The sequence below is a fragment of the Acartia tonsa genome, chromosome 10 (genome assembly GCF_053477335.1).
Source record: "Acartia tonsa isolate MP-2025a chromosome 10, ASM5347733v1, whole genome shotgun sequence".
Classification (NCBI taxonomy): domain Eukaryota; kingdom Metazoa; phylum Arthropoda; class Copepoda; order Calanoida; family Acartiidae; genus Acartia; species Acartia tonsa.
In genome coordinates this window covers 11,352,293-11,373,407 of record NC_137269.1, presented here as the reverse complement: position 1 = coordinate 11,373,407, position 21,115 = coordinate 11,352,293, and the positions used below count along the sequence as shown (strand labels likewise).

Sequence of the window (21,115 nt, the reverse complement as noted above, 5' to 3'; positions counted from 1 at the left end):
GCAAATATATTATTTCGCTCAAAGTGCCTGTGGAGCACCGATATCTCATCCCCCCCCCCCCCCCCTCTTCCTACTTTTTGTTAATAAATTTTAACCATTGCGGTGGGGGGCCTATACCTGCGGTTCCCTAACTATGCGTCGCTGCCCAGTACCAATTCTAACCTAACCTGGCCTAAATTAAAAACAAACCAAACGAAAAACTAACCCACTCACTTCCTTATTTTCAATTTTTTTCAAAAATAAGGTGGATGTAAATGTTCAACATGTGTAAGAGTGTCATCAAAAATTCTATACAAGTATTACATGAAGGCTTTTCTTTTAGTCAGTTAGTAGGAAAATGCATTGGCCTATAAACAGACTCAACTCATAAATAGTTAGATTATTAATGTTTAACTTAAAAATCAAAGGGTTGTTTCAGGGTTGTCTGTCCGTCCGTCAGTCCGTAACGGATAGCTTTTTTCGTTAGTTTAGGCATGTTAGAATTGTCCTATCGATTTCAAACTTTGCATGGTGATTCCTGTAGTAGTTAGGAACGATTTAGAAGGCGTAGCAACTCTATAATCGTTACCAGAATGTCCGTACGTCCATTTTAAATATGATGATTTTTTTACTTTTTTAACAACAGTTTTTTGTGATAAAATCATCCAATTGATCTGATTTTTGGATTACTGATTCCTATTACAATAAGGTACAATATTTTGAGCGAAGCATCTCTATAATCAAATCCTAAAAATATCAGTATGTCCTTAAACAGAATTCTGTATCTAAGAAGTTTTGCAAATTTACGCATAATTTTGTCAAAACTTATATATTCAAATTTTGTTTATACAGTTCTGACACTCTGCAAGACTTAATGTTCGTATGTCATACCGTTTCAGAGCTTCGCTTTTATGGGTGTTATCATCCTTGTTTATTGTTATTTACATTCTTGTTAATTCTACTAATTAATTTCAGACGTCAGAAGGGATCTCGCAAGCTGCCCTACAAAGCCGATGAAAGATACACAGATCCATTTGAAAATATTGGTCTCAGAATGGAACGCTATTAATGTATTGATTTAGAATGTTGCGTAATAAAATTTAACATTAGATCTTAAGCGAACCTTAGTCGGGTTGGTGGTTGGGTTGGCATTTAAATGCAGAAAGGAAAGGGGACAATGAAATGAGAATTTTATTTCTCGTATTCATTTGAATCCGGTGGATAGGAACCGGTTCTCATCCATACGAAAAAACTATGTCTAGCATCGTATTATATCCAGCTTTCTACGAATATAAAAATGTACAATCATAAGATTAAAACCAGGTTTTTTAGCAAGTGCCTTCGGCACCTCGGGGCTTAAAAAAATTGTTTTAATCTCATAATTGTACATTCTATATCCGCGGAAAGCTGTTTATAATACGATGCGAGAAATAACTATTAAACTACTTAAATTCATAAATATGTTCTGACATTCATTTGCTTACAAAATTTTGTTGGGTAATAGTTCATTATCATTGGGGGTACATTGACCCTTTAGGGTTAGGGGTAGAACAATAGGCGATAAGTCTATCATTTATCCAATATTAATTTGTAATTTGCGAACGCCAATTTTATTTATACGAATTGCAGTTATCAATTTTTATTTATAGCTTGTTTTATATATAACTAGAGTTGGCTCGATATAATTATCTCCCTATTGGCTAGTTTTCTATATGCATATCTATTTCTCAATAAATCTATTTTCCTCACCCGGCATTACTATCTAAAAGAAAGTAAATATTTAATAATTTAAATGATTTTTAAAAGATTTTTTTAAATTATATTTTTTTCTTTACATTACCATCACCAAAGGGTTAATGATGATGATTACAATTTTAGTTTAATATTTGAACACACAAAATGTCGCCACAATCGAATTCTTTTAAAACATAGTTTTCTTAAATTTATCATATTATAAATTTAAATTTTCTTTTTTATGATTAGAAATTAAATACATCAATATAAGGTAAATAGCAACATGAAATGAAAAAAATGAATTTATTTTTAATAAAGTAAAATAATGGGTCTTATCGTTCTGGGCAATGAGAGTTTATTATGGATTATTGGAGCACTATGAGTTTTAATCATATATTCCTTGGAAAACTTGAGCTCGTTTATAGACATTTATTTCCTATATAGATCTGACATGGATCTTGAAGCAATTGAGCAGGCCGTTTTGTACATGTTAAAAATTGGAAGTAATAAATAAAAGTAATCGCAAATATACTTAGTAAATAATTAATTTGTAATCATTTTATTATTGTAAATTGATTTGCCAAAACTAATGCCATTATATTTATATTTTGTGTTTTTAAAGCTCATTCTAACGAACTAAATTATTTAAAATATCGTTTATATGTTTAATTAATATATTTTTGCAAACTATTTTGCAAATTTATGAAATCATAGCAAATGATAATTGAAACTACTAAAAATCTTATTGTCCTAACTAGCACTTTATTGTAATAATGCTGAATTTTTTATAAATAAATTATAAAATAATCTTCTTCAAATGGAATTTTATTTCTCGTATTCATTCGAAACTGATTAATATCCGGTGGATTAGAACCGGTTCTCCTCCATACGAAAAAATTATATACAGCATCTATTAATTCGAGTTTTCTACGAATATAAAAATGTACATTCATATTTCATAAGGCATCTCGGGGCTAAAAAAACTGTTTTATGCTTGTAATCTTATAATTGTACATTTTATATCCGCAGAAAGCTGTTTGTGATACGAAATAACTATTATTATATTAACAAACCTGCAATCTTATAGTTAAACAAGTCCCTTCAATTTAAGATGGGATGTAAAAAAATTGTGCGCTTTAAGCTTCAATTTACTAGTCAAAAGACGCTTTTGGGATTCTTGAGAATGTGTAGAAGAGGGTTGACACCTAGGGAGGTGTGTAATATGTATCCCCCCCTGTCGAAACCCTGGATCTTATTATACTTTTTTAGGAAGCTAGTAAAAGTGGCGGCACAGATTATGACGTCAAAAAAAATAACCAATGAGAGGCCACTAAAAATTTTACCATTGATCAATTACAGTGTATAGTTGCCTCTTATTAGTTAATTTTTTTGACGCCATAATATGTGCCGCCACTTTTACTAGCATCCTTTTTTAGCATTTACAATTTTGGTTTATTTGTTCAACTCTCTTTACTCCAATTAAACAAATACATTCAGGGGTCTTAAGGGATAAGACAATGTTTATTAATACCCTATTAAGAAAACATAATTACCCCTACTGTAGTTTGAAACGTTTAGACTTAATAAATTAAAATTTTAATATTTTATAAAAGTACCCAAAAGTTTTTGAGCCAACTAATTAGAAAACATGATTATAAAACTTTGGGTACTAGTGTAAGTTACAGTCCAATGTCTCCTCCCTCCCTGGTTAGATTAGATATAAAAACAAATGTTAAATACAAAACACGTTACATACCTCGTTGTTTTTAAGTAACTCACTTACAAGGGTGATAACATCAATATACAGCGTAGCTCAGCAAAACATTAGAGAGTACCAGGTATGAGGTATAACCAACAAGCGAAATAAATCTAAAATAATATTTGGGGGGCAACTGGAGGTCATCAATTATGCCATGTGTTGCCCTAAAACGTCAACTGAAAATACGTATAAGGTTCGTTATGTTTTCGAATTAATTTCGTTTTTTTTTATAGGCTGGTAGCTGTCTATAGTGCCCTAGCAAAATGGGGATAGGTGTCACTGCTTTTGGCCTACCTATTCTATATGACGTCAGGAAATACCCTATATCCCTTATCATTTCTAGGGGGTTCCTTTACGTCCTTCCTTTCTCTTTCCCTCTACTATGACGTCAAAAGAATAGGTATGCTAAAAGCTGTGACTTCTATCCCCATTTTCCTAGGGCACTAAACAGTAACACAGCTACTCTCAGTTTAAAGTAGCTGTTTTTAGTACAATAACTATAAATTAATTATTGAGGTTAAATTTTTCAAGAGACTAAAATAGTTTTAAAGATTAATCAATCCCATTTTCTCTTGGGAGGGTGGTGGTACCCTAACCCAAAATAGTTATAAACCTTTCCGGGACCTATGAGAAGCTACCTTGTTAAGGAGAGCCCGATCAGTTCAGCGGTTAGCGAGATGCTTCGGTACACACAAATAGACATCCTGTTACTTTATTATAAGGATATGATAATCTGGTGTAAGATCCAAGTAATAATAAATCTATTTATGTACTGTACAAAATTGGGTCATCTGATGGACTATGATCTTTCAATCTATTTCTAAATGTACCCGTTCTACTTTAGATTCAAGCTACTGATAAGAAAAATAGAATATTCTAACAAGACACTTAAATATATGCGAAACGCTTAAGCTAATAACATATAGAACAGTGGCATATCCTATTCCATGAAGAATTAAGTTTTTAAGCTTAAGATCTCAATAACTACTGAACTATTTGGGTTCTCTGTTTTCATATAGGTCCAGTGATGGTTTTTGGTTAATTTATTTTCATACTAGCGGCTACGCCCCGGCCCTAAAGGCCTCTAGGGGCACGAGAGGAGAGGAGAGTCGAATTTTATAGCCCAATTTATTTTTTTCTAGGGGCGATTTCTCGTGGGAGGGTGGTGGTACACTTCCCCAAAATAGCTATAAACCTTCCCGGGACCTATGAGAAGCTACCCTGTTAAGGAGAACCCGATCGGTTCAGCGGTTAGCGAGATTCTTTGGTACAAACACACAGACACACAAACACATAGACATCCTGTTACTTAAGTATAAGGATTGAAGTCAATGGATGGTTTTAAGATATTATTCTAACCTTGTTATTGCCCCTTTAAATGCAGATCTCCTAGATGCTAGGGGCGTTTCTGCTAGTTATAACGAAATTATCATAAACAAACCAAATTTCTCGCATCGTATTCTAAACAGTTTCTGCGGACATAGAATGTACAATTATAAAATTAAAACCAATTTTTTTTAGCCCAGAGGTGCCGAATATTATGATTGTACATTTTTATATTCGTAGAAAGCTGGATATAATACGATGCTAGACATAGTTTTTTCGTATTGATGAGAACCGGTCCTTATCCACCGTATTCGAATGAATACGAGAATTTAAATTATAGATTAAATTTAGGCAGGTATTGTAAATGGATAACAAATTTTGGAGTAAGTTTGCTTCCCCTCTAAGGGCTTATCGAGCACTAACCCCCATACCATCTTTTTAAAAATAATTTGAAAGTACGGGAAGTGGGTATAAATTTTACAAATGCAAGACCCCTGGCTTAACCCTGTGAGGCTTTTCTGTGCTCAACAAGCCACTTTGAGGGAAAACACAGAATTAGAACAACAAGGCTAAAACATATAAAAATTCTCTCAATTCGCATCTGGTCAGGAATAAGGGACCAGGATTCTGACAATCAATTCTAAGTGAGAATTACCCAAAAATTTCCATCTCCCCCCCCCCCCTCTTCTTACCCACTTCCCTATATACAAAACAACAAGTTTAACATTACGTCACAAATATATCCATTTTTTGCAATTTCGAATGGAATTAATTTGCTGAATCACAGCCCCTTATACGTCTGGTAAGTTTAGGATAAAAGGGGGGGGGGGTGGGGGGGGGGAGGGTGTAAGTTTTTTACTTAAAAACTATATATATCTAAATTCCATGTGTGACCTTGTTCATTGTCAAATAGCCGACGTGTCTACAATATCGCAGATTTTTCAGTAGCAAAGCTACTCTATATAATTCACATTGTCAGGCCGTAACGCTGTGAGTTAAATGTAATTTTATCGGCTGCTATTAAAGATAGACGGCTTTATTTGTTTTATGAAGATTTCCTTCTAATTATTTATTAATATAATGTGAAATAAAATAGCAATTATTTATTTTAGTCAGAAGTGTAGAAACACTGGTAGATGGTCACTTTTATTTTCAAAGTGGTTACTTTTAGGGTCACAACTTTCAAATTCAAGTAGGGAAAAAGCACCAGGAGGGAGGGATGGGACATTGGACTGTAAATTTTACTGTTACCCACACAGTTTTATAGTTACGGTACCTTATTCGTTTTCATAAAAAAAATGGCATTTTTATTAATTTTTGTTTAGTTGGTTCCGTTAATTCCAATTACATAATGGGTAATTTTGTTAATTTTGAGAATGTACATCAATTTATCATCTGTACTATATCCCTAAAGAATAAAGATCCCTGAAAAAGAAGCACAATGTAAATTTAACTAGAACATTTATATCCAGAAGTATAGTGTATATAATATGATATTGATGTACCAAACTCGATACGAATATTTGTAAATTATATCCAACTAATATATTAATCACCTTTTGAAAAATCAATGAATAGTTATTTCTCGCATCATATCATAAACAGCTTTCTGCGGATATAAAATGTACAATTATAAGATTAAAACAAGTTTTTAGCTCCGAGAACTGGATATAATAAGATGCTTTGACTGTCTAAAATGTATTAAAAATATATCCTTATTTTATAAACATTATTATATTCTTAGAAGGACAGACATACTGGCCAATCCGAGTTTTACAGACACTGCGTTTACTATAAAAGAAGGAAGCGGCCATCAAGTTTAAATGAATAAAATAGTTTTGTTATAATCTTCAGGTTTAATTCTCATAATAAAGTAATATAAATATAAGCATTAAAGTAGTAATAATAAAAATATAAATAATTTAAATCCCCACATATAACTAATAAAAAAGATTTATTTTATTAGATCTTAAATATGTATTCAATGATTCAAAGTATTTAAGTCTTCCATTCATTTTTAAGATGCAAGGACGTCCAAGGGGAGATAGTGTAATTTTTAAAGATATATAATACATTTTACCCCCCCCCCCCTTAAAGTTACAAATTAGGTAATTTTTTTACATTTAAAACTCTACACATTCTCCCTCTTTAATCATGTAGGAGATTGCCTTTTCCCTCAAAAATGCCCTTTCTAGGACCAAAATGAAAATTTTTAAAAGCTCAGTACTATTTTAGGGTCATTAAAGAACAAAATCCCCCAAAAAATGAGAAGCTCTACAAATTGACTATTATTTTGATTGGTTGGGTTTGGACAAACGTTCCAATCACTAATAATAATCTACAGAATGGGTCATTTTGTGTATGATCATTGGGGATGTACATCCACTTATCAGCCATTATCTTTTCCCTTTAGATCCCTCTATTTATTCTCATGGAAGAATACAAACAAAGATGAAAAGAATGAAATGGGTGAAAGAATGGCAAATATTTCAATGGTATTTTTTTTCTGTTGCCCATTTCAAGGGGACAAAGACAGATGTTCGGAAAATTAAATACTTCAAGTAAAATAATATTTAATTTTAGAGAGGAAGCATTAAAAGAATTTATTATTGTATATTTACTTTGTCTGACTTTTCATCAGTTCGTCCGTCCGTAACGTTATCGGGAGTTATGGTTTTTCTTAGCTGCTCTTTAAGATAGATGCTATGATTTAGGGCGATAAATTCGTGTTCAAATGGGCAAATTGGCGGTCAAGATTCAAAAGACAAAGATACTTAATTTTTAAAAGGTTCGTGATATTTTTAAATATCATTTTCTCTCTCTTTATGAATAACTGCTCTATAACTCACTTTGTCTGTTTGTACATCCAGGATTTTTGTGCTTTGGTAGACATTGATTTTATCATCCTTGTTATTCGATATTTATTCCACAAAACAATCTGCTAGTCAAATTTGTTTCAATCGTCCAATCTCGAATCTACCCCAGCTGAGCTTTAAATCATGTTACTGTGTCACATTTTCAGGACTATACATTTATCCTATCTGTCTATATCTATTAGACCTGTTCAAATTTTACTTTTTTATGTTTTTATTGCTGGAAAAAAATCTGTCTATATCTATTAGACCTGTTCAAAATTTACTTTTTTATATTTTTATTGCTGGACAAAAAAAATTTTAAACATACAATTTACATACATATGAATGGTATGTTAGACAGATGTCCGGGAATAGGAAAACGAAAAATAATACGCAACAAATTTGTTTATCAAATGTAGGATTGTTCCTTGGGGGCTAAATAGCCTTAAACCTACTTTGAACAAATTCAAAATTTTCCACAGAATTGTGAAACCACCGATTCAGCCGTTTTAGTATTTTTTGACATACATACATATTTCTATTTCTCGTATTCATTCGAATCCAATTAATATCCGGTGGATTAGAACCGGTTCACATCCATACGAAAAAAATATATCTAGCATCGTATTATATTCAGTTTTCTACGAATATAAAAAATGTACAATCATAAAATTTAATCTTATAATTGTACATTTATATCCGCGGAAAGCTGTTTATAATACGATGCGAGAAATAACTATTACTTTCTATTTTGTAGATTTATATTTTTTATGCTTGATTTTTTTATAGTGCATGGAGAGGTGACCTAAATGTAATCTATCTAGATATCTCATACCTTTAACATGACTCAAATTTTTGACAAATCATATCTTTGTTTTTTTCTTCAATGTATTATTCTAACTTCCGTGTCTCATCAGTAATTTTCAAGAACAAGGATTTTCTATAATTCACGTCCATTTGTCTTTCTGTATGGCTAAAGTAAAACGTCATCCTTTCTAAAGCTAAGGCTAACAAAACTGTTAATAATCTTATGATTTTGATCTATGTCTGTAATACTATGCTACACATGATTTTTCAGTATGGCTGAGAAACAATTTCGAAGCCATACCCGACATTAAATTCTGAAATTTGTTTTGAAGAACTACTATATATCTATCTTTGTCAGTCCGTTTGTTTAACTTTTCTTATTTTTCTTCAAAATGATTTTATACATCTGTGCTTCGCTACAAATGGATATTGTCATCATTGTTTAGTATCGGAAATGCTTTAACTATTCCCGAGAAGTATATGAAGCTTCCTAAAAGAAGAATTTGTTTAGGTTTAGTTGTTCGCAAAAAGTCAGACAAAAAATCTTACAATATAATTATATGGAAGGGGTAATTTTATTCGAACATAATTAGGGTTGTAAATAGTCAATTGTATATATTCTTATCTTATTTTGGTTTGAGGGGGGTGTCAAAATATACGGGTTTGCTTTGCGCACCCTTTGGTAAAACCCTGCGCACGCCTCTGTAGATTTTTACTATGCACTGAACCCCTACGAGGGACCTAATTCTGCATGGCTACCGAGTACGTAATATAACCTAATCGAACCCAAAGTCAAGAAATGAAATACAACCCCCCCCCCCCTCTTACCTGAGATTTATTTCAAAATCAAAGGAAATAGGTAATCTCCGCCCTACAATGAACTTTATGATAGAAGAGGCTTAAAAACATTAGAAATAATTAACACATAGGCGTCCAAGGGGGGGGGGGGTAATGGGGTGATTACCCCCCCCAAACGATTTTGGGGGTCCCTACGGCACCCCCAAAATTTTTTTCATTTTACCCCCCCCCCCCCATTCAAAATTTTTCCCTACCCTGGGGGTGCCGTAGGCACCCCCAACCATTTAGGAGGGGGTATTTACCCCCCCAAACAATTTTGGGGGAGTAAATACCCCCCCCAAAATAAAAAATCTCTAATAAAAAAAAATTTTGCGCACTTCGCGCGCATTTTTAATACTATATATTTAATAAAATTTAAATTACCCCCCTCAAAAATTTTACCCCGGGGGTAAATTTTGGGGGGGGTAAACTAAATTTACCCCTGCCAACAGATTTCAGGGGGGGTAATTACCCCCCCAAGCAAATTTTACCCCCGGGGTAAAAATTTTGGGGGGGGTAAAAAAAATTTGCGGCGCGCTTCGCGCGCCATTTTACCTCCCCCAAACACGAATTACCCCCCCCCTAAAAAATTTTTACCCCCCCCAAAATAAAAAGCTTGGACGCCCCTGAATTAACATGCTAACCCAGGGACGTCCAAGGGGGGGGGGAGGGGTAAGGGGTGATTACTCCATAGGCGTCCAAGGGGGGATGTAAAGGGGCGATTACCCCCCCCAAACGATTTTGAAGAGCGTAGCTGTGCTTCTAAAAACTGATCTTTATCAGTTTGACATTGGATATATTATTACGTGGATCTTACGCCAGATTTTCATGTTCTCTAATAATATAATATGCGCAGCAGGCTAAAAATATATTTACCCCCTTTTCCTCATCCCCTCCTCTCCTACTGGATGAACGAATTGAACAACAAATGAGTTCCATGTTAGCAAGCTAAAGTGACGACAATTTTTTTCCCCCTGTCATAATATCCACATATATTCTACATCCAATAGTTTGACACAATAGAAAATAAAGTATTTACCATGGAGTAAAACACAATAGGGATGACAAAATATTTGTTTTCTTCTAACCTAGGGTATTTATTTTTGTAATGGCTGTTTGCCATTCAAACTAAACTTGGATAAAAAATAAAAGAAATATATTTCTTATTGAATCATTTGATTAAAAAAAAAGAATAAAAAATGAAAATTCCTGATAGTTTGTTAAAAATAATAAAGAAAATTCATAATTAAAACACTCCAAAATTTGAAATATTGAACAAAAATATTCAAAGTTTGATGATGAAAAAAACTTATTCTTTCTATAGATGTAACGTCGTGGCATAAATAATCTTATTAAATATAGAAGCCCTTCTTCTCATAAATTTACTAGCATTTGAAAATCAAAAAAAAAATAAAAAAGTAAAGTTATTATTTTGACCTGAAGTATAGTTTCCAAATGTCAATTCTATTTTACTTACTTCCTAACACTAAAAGGATGGGCAGATAATAAATTTCCCTCTCAATAAGAAACATTATAATGAATGAAAAGATATTTTTGTACTTCTAGTGTCTTTGCCTTCCAGGGATGACCTAGAGGTGGGGGGTATATCTCCCACCACTGTCCACATTTATTTTTGTTTTTTAAAAAAGAAATAATTTTTTTTGGAGGGGGGGGGGGAGTTTAATTATTCAACACATCTTTCCCAGACCACTACCTCCCTGAAAATTAATGATCAGTCTTGCCTTTTACGAGATCTTATTGGACTTACATCCATACAGGTAAGAATCAAATCCTAAAAACTTTGTTATGTTTTTATATCAACAACTACGCCCCTAGAGGTCTCTAGGGGCACTTAAGGGTTGGGGTCAAGACAACCCTGCCCCCTAGGGGGGATTTCTCTATCGAAATGGTGGTACATTCCCTAAAAATAGCTATAAACCTTTCCAGGACCTACACTGTAAAGTAGAATAATGTCAACCATGTCAATTCAACGGTTAGCGAAATCCCATGGTAAAGACAGATAGACACAGATCCTGTTATTTTTATATAAGGATAAATTGTGACCTTTTATAATATTCGTCAAATATATACGCATCTCAAAAGCAGTACTAAGTAAAATGAAAATAAACAAAAATTACTTACGTGAATAGATTATTATCATCTGCCTAGCTGTTTAAATACTCGGAAACGATATTTTCATTTGCGGACCGAAAAAAATTACATTACAAATAACTAAAAAAACCAATATACCTTTATCAAAAAGTACTGTTATCATCAGCGTAGCTACTCTACGGTTTTAACACAGGGCAAGAAAAAGATTTACTACTAGAAAACTAGACATTCAAAATACAATGAAAAAGTATATTTTTAAGATTTTCAAGGCGAAGAAATGTGTTATTATTCTCTTTTTATAACCCTAATCTGTCAGGGAGGGAGGTGGCACAGGACTAATCTTTTAGGGAGGGAGGTGACACTGGACTAATCTGTCAGGGAGGGAGGTGGCACAGGACTAATCTTTCAGGGAGGGAGGTGACACTGGACTAATCTGTCAGGGAGGGAGGTGGCACAGGACTAATCTTTCAGGGAGGGAGGTGACACTGGACTAATCTGTCAGGGAGGGAGGTGGCACAGGACTAATCTTTCAGGGAGGGAGGTGACACTGGACTAATCTGTCAGGGAGGGTGGTGACACTGGACTAATCTGTCAGGGAGGGAGGTGACACTGGACTAATCTGTCAGGGAGGAAGGTGACACTGGACTGTGGATTGTATTGGCACCAAGATTAAGATCTCAATAACTACTGGACCGACATGGTTCTCCTTTAGAATGAAGCCCCCTAAAGTCTAGGAAAGTTTTATAATTATTCAATTTTATTTTGGGAGGAGGATACCACCACCCTTCCATGTAAAATCACCCCATTTTTTACTCCTTATTTTAAACAAAAATTGGAAGTGTATGGGGGTATAGTCCCTTTCGTGGCTCGCCCCTTAAGGGGCGTTTCTTCGTTTTCACAGTAGCTTTTCTCCTATTTCTAGCCCATGCGGAGCAATCACCTAAGCCAATAACACCTAACCTAACCTAAAATAACCTATCAAAAGAAATTTTGAAAATACGACAAATCGCCCCTTTAGAATGAAGCCCCCTAAAGTCTAGGGAAGTTTTGTAATTATTCAATTTTATTTTGGGAGGAGGATACCACCACCCTCCCATGTGAAATCGCCCCATTTTTTACTCCTTATTTTAAACAAAAATTGGAAGTGTATGGTGGTATAGTTCCTTTCGTGGCTCGCCCCTTAAGGGGCGTTTCTTCGTTTTCACAGAAGCTTTTCTCCTATTTCTAGCCCATGCAGAGCAATCACCTAAGCCAATAACACCTAACCTAACCTAAAATAACCTATCAAAAGAAATTTTGAAAATACAACGAATCGCCCCTTTAGGGGCGTTGCCACGAAAGGACTTTACCCTTACATAACAAAAAAAAGCTGTCAACTATCTATTTGAATCTAATCTATTTGATGTAATCAATCACCTAATAATTATCCTTGGTATTAATTAGTATATTTTTTATAAACACACAAAGTACGCGAACATAAAAATTTGATAATAAGTCATGATTAGTTGAAAACCTTTTTTCTAAAAGTTTTGTCGTAATCAAATCTTTTGACAGTATTTTATGTCTTGAATTGAATATTAATCTAAATCATTAAATAACAACAAGAATGACAAGAAAGAAAAGCTCCTAAAAATGTAGGAAAAAATTAAGCATAATATGTAAATGGATAAAGTAAGTTATATCCGGGAGTAAAGAAGGGGACAATGGATCGAATATTTAATTATTAGACGTCTCAAACCTTGGGTACCTGCCCAGAGTGTTTGTTAATGATTTAGCAAGATTTTGGGGACTTTGGGTACTAGCGCACATTTGCCGCTGAATTTTTTATGATCATGGCAGACAAAAATCAACAATTTGTAGCAGACCAAAAATTTATATTTATTTAGGCTGGTTCTAACAAATATTTTTTTCCCAAGAAAATGTCATTTCATCTATAAAAACTCTACTGTGATATTTGTATAATAAACAATTTAAAAATCCTTCGTATTTTCTTGAATTTTGGTGGAAGTTAATAATATAGGAGAAGAGATAAAGAAGCTCTAAGGGCGATTTTCTAGTTATTAATTACAGAATGTTTACTTCATTGTGATGTACTAGTAACCTAATTTTCATGTAATTTTTTTTCTTAGGATTAATTTTTTTCTAAATTAGATTACCATGAACACTTTACAATTTTCTTCAAATTTTCTGGATAAATCTGGTTTCCATTCTCTTTCAGCAAAACTATTAAATCGAATTAATTGGCCATTGTCCCCTCCCTTACTCCCTGAAGTTATATAGAGTGGATGCTCGTGGTCATACAAATTTTTTGCCTAATAAAAACAACAGACGGACAAGGGGACTTGTAAAGTTATTGGTCAACAAAATTTTCAAATAAAAACCCAAAAAATGTACAAATACTATAGAGGAGAAAATAAATGTAGAAATAAAAATAACATTCAAAACATTACCAACAGACTGACTGACCAAGAGAGTAGGTAAAGGGAATCCTCACAAAAAAAGTGTCTGTAGTGAAGGATATTGCGGTAAACCGATATTGTTCTCTTTTACAATGAAGCTTTTTATTAGTCCAGAACAGGTTTGAAACTATTCTTTCCCAATAAAAATCGACCCCTGTTGTTTTAAATTTTAATTTTAAAAACTAAAATTAAAAGTGTAGGGTCGACCATCACCCCCCTTTGAGGACTCTGGGGCATAGCTGCTAGATTACAAGTTACCGACAGACTAACCTATCATCTAACACACGAATTGTGAGATAACTTTTTGTTCTTTAAAAAACAAGGATGACAACATCCATAAAAGCGAAGCACTGAAACAGTAGGACAAACGGACATGAATACTTATATAGTGTCAGAACTGAATAATCAGAATATAAATGTATAAGAGTCGAAGCAAAGTTGTAAGTAAATTTGTTGAAAAACTGCTTTATACAGGATTAAGTTTATGGACATACTTACAGTTTTAGGACTTGATTATAGAGTTGCTACGCTTATAATATTGTACTTTGTTGTCCCAGGAATCAATATACCAAAAATCAGATCAATCGGGTGATTAGATCACATAAAAATTTGTTGTTAAAAAAGTAAAAAAATCAACATGTTTAAAATGGACGTACGGACATTTTGGTAATGATTATAGAGTTGCTACGCTTTCTAAATCGTACCTAATTACTAATGGAATCACCATGCAAAATTTGAAATCGATAGGACAATTCTAACATGCCTAAATTAATGAAAAAAGCTATCCGTTACGGACGGACGGACGGACCGACCCTAATTATAGAAAAGCTTCGCTTTTAAAAACTGCGCATTAATGTTAATACTGAATATAAATGATACAAATATATAACTCTAATAATTAATGACTACTTTATTAGTTCATTATAAACTTTTTCATCAGTTTTGTAAATATTTTCATAATTGTTATCACTCTCTATTTTATAAAAAAAAGTTAAAACGAGGAAATCAACGGGAAAAAATACATTTACATCTAACTGAGATGACAAAAACCATAAATGTAAAAAAATTTTCAAAAATCAGATGAAAAGGATGATTGCTTTGCATCTTACAAAAAATTGTTTAAGAAAATTAAAAATCAGCATGTTTCTATAAACGAATATAGAAATCCTTTTCTTTCTAAACCGTACTTTTATATTTTAAATTGTATAAGATCAACTTTTTATATAAAAGCTATATTTTAAGGGTCTTTGATGTTAAAATAAGATTTTTTTATGTCATATAGTAAAAATATCTAAATCAAAGTAAATGTAACGTCCAAGAAACCAAATTATGGATGTTAAAATATAATCAACTATATATTTGCTGGATTAAAACAGGTTCTAAGCCATACTTACAAATCATGCATCCTATAACAGACAGTTTTCCACGAATATAATAAAATAATATTATAAGATTAATCTTTGTTTTATTGGCATTGGCCTTCTTCCCCTCAGGGCCAACAAGACTTGAATTAAACTAATAATTTTTTCATTTTACTATCCACGGAAAACTGCAAATCATATTAATGCTATAAATAACTATTTTAAATTTTTAACGACGTCCATATTTATTTCTTCTAGGGGGATAAAAAAGTCACCCTCCCAGAAATCTTAAATATAAGCTGTTCTAATGATTTTTTCTCATAATTTTTTATACAAAATTGTCAAAAACCTTACCTAGACTTATAAGAAGCTTCACTGTAAAGAAACATCCAGCGGATAGGGAGATAAAAAGCTACAGACAGACACACTATCAGCCGAACATAGTGTTACTTGTATATAGGGACTAAATGAATTAAGTTTGAAAGTACAGAATACATGTTCAATGTAAAAAAAAGTATATCAAATTCATTCAAAATGAGAAAAAAAGGGCGTCCAGTAAAAAAATTAAAATTATATTTTTGAGATTTTTTAAAAAGTTACATCTAACAATAAATTTAATTATCTATGAGATATTTATTAGTTTTACGACAATTCACATACCTTAATAAGCTAAGCAGTCTTTTTAACACAAAGCTTTTCTATAATTAGGGTAACGCAACGATTAGCCCTTTTCGTGTAACGGTCAGCTCTTTTTATTAATTTATACATGTTAGACTTGTCCTATCTATCTAAAACATTGCGTGTTGATTCCTAGGACAATTAGGTATTTAAAAAGCGTAGCAAATCTATAGCTGTTATCAGAAAATTCATCCATTTAAAAAGTGTTAATTTTTTAACCTTTTTGACTTTCATGGATGTTGTTATCCTTGTTAACTTAATATAAATTTTAAACTTAAAGATATTATAATTCTACAATTAAGGCATAGCATTTTTTGTAAATTACAACAAGCAAAAATTGTTTTAAAATATTGAATGTATTGTCCTTTTTATGAAATACACAAATCACAGCAAAGCATATTTTTGGCCTGAATAGTGTATTTGTCCTTTTTTTTGACCAAATGTCCATAGTTCAACAGGGAGGGAGGGGACATTGGACTGATAATTACGTTAGTTAAGATTTATAACCATATTATCTTAAAGTTTGCTTGAAAACTTTTATTGAATTTTGATTACCAACTATTATTGTCCAAATTTTTCAACCAATGATATTTTCAAATGAATATCAATTTATCGCACATTGTCTTATCTCTTAAGATCCCTGGTAGTTCACCCTTCTTATTTCTTATCTAGGTTAGATGAAGTGGGCATGTGGCGGGTATTCGCTGAAGCTAATTTATTCTAAAATTAGAGTCTGTCTGATCGCAAACAACAGATAGCTTTATCGTTGATTTAGTTGTCCCAACGATCTCTTCTCATTGTTAATTTAGGCACCAAAACTTACCATGACGAATATTTAGGTAGTGCAGAAACTCTATAATCATTACCAGAAAGTTCATACGCCTATTTTAAAACATCGATTTCAATATTTTTTAACAATTTTTAAAATAATATAATTATCCATTTAATCAGATTTTTGGAAAATATGGTAAAATGATATAAGCAAAGCATCTCCATAATAAAATCCTTATACAGTATCCTGTATTTATGAAAGATGAGGTCAGGGCTGCAGCCGCAAGGATTCATGTCTGTCTATACCAAAGAGCTTACTATCCACTGCACTGGATGGACTGAATGCGACAGGGGAAACTTTAATATAATTTGGGTATTTTGTTCACATATGTAACCCCCAATAAGATAATGGCTAATTAAAATATTTACCTTCCAACTGCCTCCCCCTTCACAAAAAGAACTAATTCTTTACAAAGTTGAAAATAAAAAAAAAGTTTGTGGGAAACAACAAGTTATATAAAACTATATCTAGAAATTTTATCTCTAAAGTTGAAATGAATGAGAAACCTACACAAATATCAATATTGCACATAATTACATAATAATACCAGAAATATATCAGCAAATTTTTTTGTTGTTGAAGATAATAATTTAAGTAAAAGGAAAGAGGGGTAAGAGCTATATGTAACTATCCCTACCTGCAAAGACCACATCCCAATTTTGTATTGGGTCCTTTAAAATCAGCTGATAGCAGATAAAGTTAAATTTTAAGTTTCTGGTATCATAACAAGAGAACAACAGACAAAATATTCACTAACAAAAAGTACTTATTAATCTTATAAAACTGCAAAAAAAAACCAATAGGACATAGATAAATTGACGCCTCTTTGACCCTTCAGTGAACAACTAACCAAAAACAACAAAAATTTACACAAAAGTATTTAACAGCTTAATTGAGAAATCAAAGTTACCGATATTAATTTTCATTGCTAGCTGAATTGGGTCTTCCTATTTTGGGGCGGTAGTTGTCTGGAATGTACATCTATACTTATACCTTATTGTATATTATCTAATAATACTGAATATCATATAAAGAATGCATAACTTTAAATTTTCTTTAATGCTTTGGTAATTTTTTCTTTAAAAAATCCTATTAAGACACAATTCTTTTTTGCTTTATTCGCCCCTTTATTAAGTAACTTTCATTAATAGAAATAGAAGAGTAGAAGAATATTCTGAACCCTTTTTTCGTCAAATCTAAGAGAGAACATTCCTAGCAGACAAAAGTATTGTTTACTTTCGACTCAAGCTGATGTAGATTCTTAAAAAATGATAGACTTGCTATTCGATAGTGAGGCAAAATTATTTTTGTGAAAAATCATCCAAAAGCACATTAAAAATCTACAAAAATTAAACAAAATCATATGTTAATAACCCTCTTAAGATTTTATTTTATTTTTGTAAATTTTTTTATTCGATTTTGGAGGATTTTTCACAAAAATAATTTTGCCTCACCAGCGAGTTGCCAGCCTAACTTTTTTTTTAAGAATCCAACTTTGTTTCAAGCTTTCAAATTGTAAACGAAATTTTTGGGCAATTAATTCTGATTCCGCAAAGCTTTCTACTAAGAAAATATACTGTTAACAGCTGACTTTTATGTATGTATGAAATGAAAAAAAACATGCCTTCGTAGGAAAATGTGTACATAATTTCAACCAATGAGATCCAATGTAAATTCCGATGCGATTCTCCTATTGGCTCAATCAGACATTCCCTCTCTTTCTTAGTACCTTTATTCTTTCATTTTTATTTGACACACAATTCAGACAAAAAAATTTCGATCCAACCCAAATTAAAAACGGAAGAAGATGCGTATTTTTGTGCGTCCGTATAAATGGTATGCGTCAACAAATATTCTGGTCAGTTAGTAGATATCCATTCTTTGGGTCACTAAATAATCAAAAAATGTCCCCCATGCCATAGTTTAGTTCAGTTGGCCATTTTCAATTATATTGTCTGTGCTTTTCAAAAGTGTATTGTCTTGCGTTGTTTAAAGCCATGTTTAAAAGGAAAGCTTTTTAGCAATAGGGATAATTCCATGCGAATTGAAACAATGCATAAAGATTTATGTAGTGATATGGTATAATATGAAAAGCGAAGCAACTCTACATCAATTTTCTAAAAGTTCGAACATTCAAATTTTCAGCTTTTAAAACATGTACAAAACAGAAGTGTTCAAACTTTTCCATCAATGATTTGGGGATGTACATTGTACATCAATTTATCATTCACTGTCTTTAGAAAAAAATATTTTATTTATTATAATTTCAGATAATCATATATTTCAGTAAAAAAAACTGAAATGTAACAATAGTTAGATTATTGTGATATCAAATTAATATTCTGTGGGCTTTCAACAAAAATAGTTTCAATCAAAAAGACAATTATGCCTAATACAATTTTGGTAAGTTAGTTTTTTGTAGCGAAGCTACTCTATAATTCACATTGTCTGTGCGTAGGTCAGTCGTTCAGTCAGTCCCTAACGCTATGGGGGAAATGGGAAATTATCAGCTGACATTTCTCATGAAAAATTGCGGGATTTTTTTGTGAAAATTCATTACACCAATTAGCATCCATAGTATGTAAATCACCGTGTCCGTCGGTCATGCTAATAAATATAAATATAAAATATAAAAAAAAAACAATTTTCCAATAAATCTATTCTTGATTTTAGATTAACAAATGCTCTTTAAATACGCATTTTTCTTTTTCTACTTAAGGATGTTGTCATCCTTGTTATTTTATTTAAAAGACTTTTTATATTATGTACAAAACATTATTATTTAACATAACTAAATAATTGTTTCCCAGATTTTTCATTCTTTTCTTTTCTTAATAAATCAGAAAATTTTCATTAGAAAAAAAGAGCTTATGTAAGGCTTTTTAATAATAAGGCATGATAAGATCTAAGCATAAATAATTTTATGGCATATTCCAGTGTTTTAAAATATTATTTTATGGTTATAGGAACACTTGGTTAGAATCTTATTAAGAAAATTTGTGCTATGTTAATATGCTTTTCAATTGACATATAACTTTAAGTTTTAAACAAGGATGACAACTTCCAAGTAGCGAGGCACAATTAAAAAATTATTGATGGAAATACCAAAAACATTAAGAAAGATTTAGCACAACTGACAGACCGACGAACCAAGTAAATTAAATACTGGTCGCTAATTGATATACGGAATATTCACAAAAATATTCAGCTGTCTATCTTGAGTAACAACCGAGAAATCATATTTCCCCCCATAGCTATACGGACTGACTGATAAATTTGCGGACGAACAGACTGACAAAGTAAATCATAGAGTAGCTTCGCGACTAAAAATCTTCAACTTTTCTACATTCCATTTTTATTCAGATACTGTCACTCCTGCTGGCAGCACCTTGCTGGACAAAGAAACTTGGCCAAGGTTTCAACTCTGTAGGACACGCACATCATAATGAGGATCAACACAGTCACGTAAGATTTATTAATTTTTTTATTGATGCACAATGGAATGAGAAAAAACCTTATTTCAGGAGAATATCAATTTATCTTCCAGCTAGTGGCTACGCCTCTAGTGCCAATTGAGGGAAGGGCAAATGGGATAAGTCAACACTCCATTTTCTAAATTAGTTTTATAAAGGGAAAAAGTATAAAAAAGATTACTTGGAGGGGGAGTATTTTCTCCATACGCGATTTCTCTTGGGATGGGGTGGTACCTTCCTCAAAATATTTAGACCTATAAGAATCTTCACTGTAAAGGGGAACTTAGTAGGTCAAGCGGTTAGTGAGATCTAAAGCTACAGACAAACAGACAAAAAAAGAGACACACAGAATGACAGACATCCTGTTACTTATGATTGATTATCCCTGTATCCATGATATATTTATATCTTAGGATGGTCGAGTAGGGAAGCAGCTGGAACCTGTAATTCTTGTTAATTCAGTTATACCTGGAATATATTTATATTTTAGGAAGGTCGAGTAGGGAAGCAACTGGAACCTTTAATTCTGGATGATTCAGTTATACCTGGAGTATATTTATATTTTAGGATGGCCGAGTAGGGAAGCAACTGGAACCTTTAATTCTGGATAATTCAGTTATACCTGGAATCAATGATGTTGAGTCACAAATATTTGGTAAGCTTCAACAATTATCCTTGGAAGTAAACGGATCTGTTTGTGTGTCTGTCTGTGTGTCTGTCTGTAGTAAAGGATCTCTACTACCGCTTAACCGATATGATTCTTCTATACAGAGAATTACCAAATTTAAAAAAAAAAGTTTAACTAAGCGGCCTAAACAAATTGTTGTTTTGACTGGATTTTTTTAGAAGGTCAATCTGTGGATGACCCGTACTTGGCTGTTCCTTCAGAACCTGAACCAACAA

General features: G+C 32.4%; 1 protein-coding gene and 1 long non-coding RNA gene across 2 annotated transcripts in view; both read left to right on the top strand.

Annotated features, from left to right (window-relative positions):
- Window positions 1–1,596, top strand: part of LOC145329385 (kinesin-like protein KIF19) — a 58,430-nt gene extending 56,834 nt beyond the window's left edge. Inside the window, exon 34 of the mRNA XM_080173475.1 lies at window positions 955–1,596. Coding sequence (XP_080029601.1) covers window positions 955–1,048 — 94 coding nt within the window. The 3' untranslated portion in view covers window positions 1,049–1,596. The remainder of the gene's footprint in view (window positions 1–954) is intronic.
- A 17,417-nt stretch (window positions 1,597–19,013) lies between these two features.
- On the top strand, window positions 19,014–21,000 carry LOC145330436 (uncharacterized). The gene is made up of 4 exons (XR_013883392.1): window positions 19,014–19,142; window positions 20,103–20,204; window positions 20,780–20,867; window positions 20,984–21,000. It is a non-coding gene; the product is annotated as an uncharacterized LOC145330436 (long non-coding RNA).
- Window positions 21,001–21,115: the final 115 nt, after the last annotated feature.